Below are 5,000 nucleotides of genomic sequence, written 5' to 3' on the forward strand. Positions count from 1 at the left end.
AGGAAGAGGGGGAGGAGGAAGGAAGGAAGGGGGGGTTAGTCATGAAACCACACCCCCAAACCCCTTCTTCCTCCCTCCTCCTCCTCCTCCTCCTCCTCCTCTTCCTCCTCCTCTCAGGTGAGCCACATTCCTTCTGGAGCCAGATCGAAGAGAGGAGGAGGAGGAGGAGGAGGGTGAAAGGGGGGATGTGACCTAAGTATACCTCCCTCCTCCTCCTCCTCCTCCTCCTCCTCCACCTCCTCCACCTCCTCCTCCTCTTCCTCCTCCTCTTCCTCCTTACCTGTGTTATGGGAGGAGCTTTCTCTCCCTCTTCCCGCCCACCTCCTCCTCCTCCTCCACCTCCTCTTCCTCCTCCTCCTCTTCCTCCTCCTCCTCCTCCTCCTCCTCCTCCTTTTTACGTCCATTCCTTGGTTTGTTATATTTTTCTTTTTTTTTCTCTCTCTTATTACGGAGAGAGAGAGAGAGAGAGAGAGAGAGGGAAGGGAAGGGATGGGGAGAGAGAGGGAAGGGAAGGGAAGGGATGGGTAGGGACATGGGTGGGTCTTCCTGCCTCCATTTCCCCCTGTGGTGTGGGCGTGGCTTAGCGAATGACGTCATCGCGGCCAGAACACCTGTCTCACACCTGGGCGGTAGGATAACCTCTATATCGAACCCTGAACGTGCCTAATACGATAACATGCACAGCCACTCCACCACTGACTAACCTACCATTCCTATTCGTCCCACTCACACACCGTCTCATATTTTACGTTATTTCTTACGTTCTAAAGCGAATTCGCCACTTTACGTTGTGCCAGGGAGGAGAGGAATGATGCTAGTATCGGTAGGGGGAAGGGAGAGGGGGAGAGAGGGAGAGAAAAGGGAGTAACAAGGGAGAGAAACGGAGGGAGAAAAGGGGGATAACTCAAGCCTGACTACGTGACGAGACGAGTGATTCATACCGCTCTATGTTATGCGTTATATCTTTCGTTGTACGCTGATTACGATAGGTCACGGTGGTCAGGTAAAGGGAGGAGGGATGCCAGTTTCGCTCTAGGCCGGAGAGACGGTGGGGAGACGAAGAGACAGTGAGATAAACGAAACTTTGTGAGCTTGAGATCTCGTGAGAAATTTGACACACTCAGCTTGGAGCACCCGACATCCCCTTACATTTTACGTTATATCTTACGTTCTAGCGGGGATACGATAGGTTACGTTGTACAGGTGAGGAGGGGAGAGATGCCAGTTTCACTATACGCCGGGGAGAGGGCGGGGAGAAAGAGAGATAGTGAGATAATTGAGACTTTGTATACCGAACATCTCAACGATCACATCATCATCGGAGAGACTTAACCAGCATCACTGACCCGACATGGCCTCACATTTTTCACTATATCTCACGTTCTAGCGCGAATACGATAGCTTACGTTGTACAGGTGAGGAGGGGAGAGATGCCAGATGCAGCGAGGGGCAGGGAGAGGGCGGAGAGAAAGAGAGATAGTGAGATAACCGACTTTGTAACTTGAAGATCTCTCTCCCAAACCCAGCATCGCAGAGACAGACCCAGCATCACTGACCCGACATGACCTCACATTTTTGACTATATCTCACGTTCTAGCGGGGATACGATAGCTTACGTTGTACAGGTGAGGAGGGGAGAGATGCCAGTTTCGCTATACGCCGGGGAGAGGGCGGGGAGAAAGAGATAGTGAGATAACTGAGACTTTGTAACCAGATAATCTCTCTCCCAAAACCAGCATCACAGAGACAGACCCAGCATCACTGACCCGAGATGACCTCACATTTTTCGTAATATCTCACGTTCTAGCGGGGATACGATAGCTTACGTTGTACAGGTGAGGAGGGGAGAGATGCCAGATTCAGCGAGGGCCGGGGAGAGGGCGGAGAGAAGGAGAGGGAGGGAGAGAGAGAGCGGGAAACTGGAGGGAAGGAGGGAGAGAGGGCGGTTCTATCAGGTATCTCCGGCAGTTCGTGTGTGTGGGTGCTCGAGTAAGGCTGCGTCGATTGTTGCTCCAAATAGTGACTTTTTTTAATTTCTTCTTTCCTCCCCCACCACCACCACCACCACCACCACTACCACCACCTCTCAGCACCTCCACCACCACCACCGCTGCACCACCACCACCACCACCTCCACCACCTCCATTCATGACCAACGCCGTAATGGAGAGTTCAACACTATCTCAGAGCATGGATAGTGTCAACACCGCTGCTGCAGAAGAGGAGGTGAATATCAACACCATTTTGCAACACCAATGTACCCCGTCAACTCCATCTCAACACCACTTCAACACCACTCTGACACTTCAACACCACTCTGACACTTCACACGCTTACACCACCGGCGCCATGATTCACCTCCATTCTCTCAACACCAATATTCCTCCAACACCATTTTGCAACACCAATGTACCCCGTCAACTCCATCTCAACACCACTTCAACACCACTCTCTGACACACTACACATGCTAAAACCACCGCCATTATCCTTCACCTCCATTCTCAACACCATTTTGCAACACCAATGTACCCCGTCAACTCCATCTCAACACCACTTCAACACCACTCTGACACTTCACACGCTTACACCACCGGCGCCATGATTCAACTCCATTCTCTCAACACCAATATTCCTCCAACACCATTTTGCAACACCAATGTACCCCGTCAACTCCATCTCAACACCACTTCAACACCACTCTCTGACACACTACACATGCTAACACCACCGCCAATATCCTTCATCTCCATTCTCAACACCAGTATTTCGTCAACACCATTTTGCAACACCACTTCAACACCACTCTCTGACACACTACACACGCTAACACCACCGCCATTATCCTTCACCTCCATTCTCAACACCAGTATTTCGTCAACACCATTTTGCAACACCATCTCAACACCGTTTTCAACACCAAAATTCGCCGTAAACACATTTCAACACCATTTGCAACACCACTGTACTCCCTCAACACCATTTTTCAACACCATCTCAACACCACTCAACACCACTTCCTGACACACCTCATACGCATATATCACCTCCATCACGGTTCACCTCCATTTTTCATCACCACTCTCAACACCGCCATATATCACCACCAATTCACCACCAGTACCAGGATTCAACACCATTTTTCATCACCAGTAACACCTTTCAACACCAATACAGCGCTCTTCAACACCACAACACCAATACACCGCAAGTACCCTCCATGCATCACCAGTTTTCATCACCATTTCAACTCCACTCCGCACCGCTAACCACCACCCTCATTCATCACCACTAGCTCTCAACACCATTTTTCATCACCAGTTCACCACCTCAACACGACCATACATCACCATTTGGCTAGTTTACATCACCACTAACACCACACAACACCACTCCGACGCGTACTATCTCAACACCACTTAATCATCCCCATATCAGGATTTAACTCTCTAAGCATCCTTTCAACACCACTAACACCACTCAACACCACACCGACGCGCTCCATCTCTCAACACCACTTAGTCATCACCATATCAGAATTAACTTTTTTTTGTGTGCTATCTCCTTTGTTGTAAAAAAAAAAAAAAACTAAGAATCACCACCACCAACACTCTCAACACCAATTACGGAGGTTATCAACACCACTAACAGTAACACAAGCTCTCCTCCTCAACACAAAACCAACGGGCAGCGTCTCCTATAACCTGTTCCACTCCCTCGTTGTGTTCCAAGTTCTCTCTCCTCAACACAAAACCTTCTCTCTGTAATCTGTTCCGCTCCCTCGTTGTGTTCCAAGTTCTCTCTCCTCAACACAAAACCTTCTTTCTGTAATCTGTTCCGCTCCCTCGTTGTGTTCCAAGCTCTCCCTCAACACAAAATCCAATCGGCACTTTCTTCCTTAAATCTTAGTTATAGTTCAACCAAATTCTCGAGTCCGTTTGGGTGAAGGCTCCCGCGAACCCTTTCCTCCCCTCTGCCCTCCCACACAGTCTCAACACCTCTTCCTCTCATATGTAAGGTTAAGGTAATATAGGATAGGAAAAAAATAGGGAAAGGAAGCTTGGAGTGTTATTGAAGGATGAAGATGCGGGCTTTTTTTATTATTGTTTCATTTTTTTGTGTGTTGCGTCCTTGTGCTGTCCCCTTTGATGTAAAATAAATATCTGTTTCTCGGCTTCGTGTAGTGTTGCAAGGTCCCCCTCAACACAAAACTCATCGGTAGCTTCTTGTAATCTGTTCCTCGGGTTTGTAGTGTTGCAAGGTCTCCCTCAACACAAAACTCATCGGTAGTTTCTTTCTGTAATCTGTTCCTCGGGTTTGTAGTGTTGCAAGGTCTCTCTCAACACAAAACAACATCGGTAGCCTCTTCTTCTATAGTCTGTTCCTCGGGTTTGTAGTGTTGCAAGCTCCCCCTCAACACAAAACTCATCGGTAGTTTCTTTCTGTAATCTGTTCCTCGGGTTTGTAGTGTTGCAAGGTCTCTCTCCTCAACACAAAACCATCGGTAGCTTCTTCTTGTAATCTGTTCCTCGGGTTTGTAGTGTTGCAAGCTCCCCCTCAACACAAAACTCATCGGTAGTTTCTTTCTGTAATCTGTTCCTCGGGTTTGTAGTGTTGCAAGGTCTTCCTCAACACAAAAACAACATCGGTAGCCTCATCTTCTATAGTCTGTTCCTCGGGTTTGTAGTGTTGCAAGGTCTCCCTCAACACAAAACCATCGGTAGCCTCTTCTTCTATAGTCTGTTCCTCGGGTTTGTAGTGTTGCAAGGTCTCCCTCAATACAAAACTCCTCGGCAACTTCTTTTTCTAATCTGTTCCTCTCCCTAGTAGTGTTGCAAGTTCTCCCTCAACACAAACAACATCGGTAGCTTCTTTTTCTAATCTGTTCCTCTCCCTCGTTGTGTTCCAAGCTCTTCCTCAACACAAAAAACATCGGCACCTATCTCTCCTGGGCGTCGAGTGTTCGTAGTTGGTGATAGACAGTCGGGAGCTTCATCTAAA

General features: G+C 48.5%; 1 protein-coding gene across 3 annotated transcripts in view; it reads left to right on the forward strand.

The window, feature by feature from the left end:
- Window positions 1-1,932: 1,932 nt before the first annotated feature.
- Window positions 1,933-5,000, forward strand: part of LOC126984389 (protein couch potato-like) — a 54,813-nt gene continuing 51,745 nt past the window's right edge. For all 3 annotated transcript variants that reach the window (XR_007736621.1, XM_050838023.1, XM_050838024.1), the window contains exon 1: window positions 1,933-2,226. Coding sequence is in view for 2 of the 3 variants with exons in the window: in XM_050838023.1 (XP_050693980.1) it covers window positions 2,149-2,226 (78 nt within the window). In the remaining variant the exon portion in view is untranslated. The remainder of the gene's footprint in view (window positions 2,227-5,000) is intronic.

The sequence above is a fragment of the Eriocheir sinensis genome, chromosome 57, assembly GCF_024679095.1.
Source record: "Eriocheir sinensis breed Jianghai 21 chromosome 57, ASM2467909v1, whole genome shotgun sequence".
Lineage (NCBI taxonomy): Eukaryota > Metazoa > Arthropoda > Malacostraca > Decapoda > Varunidae > Eriocheir > Eriocheir sinensis.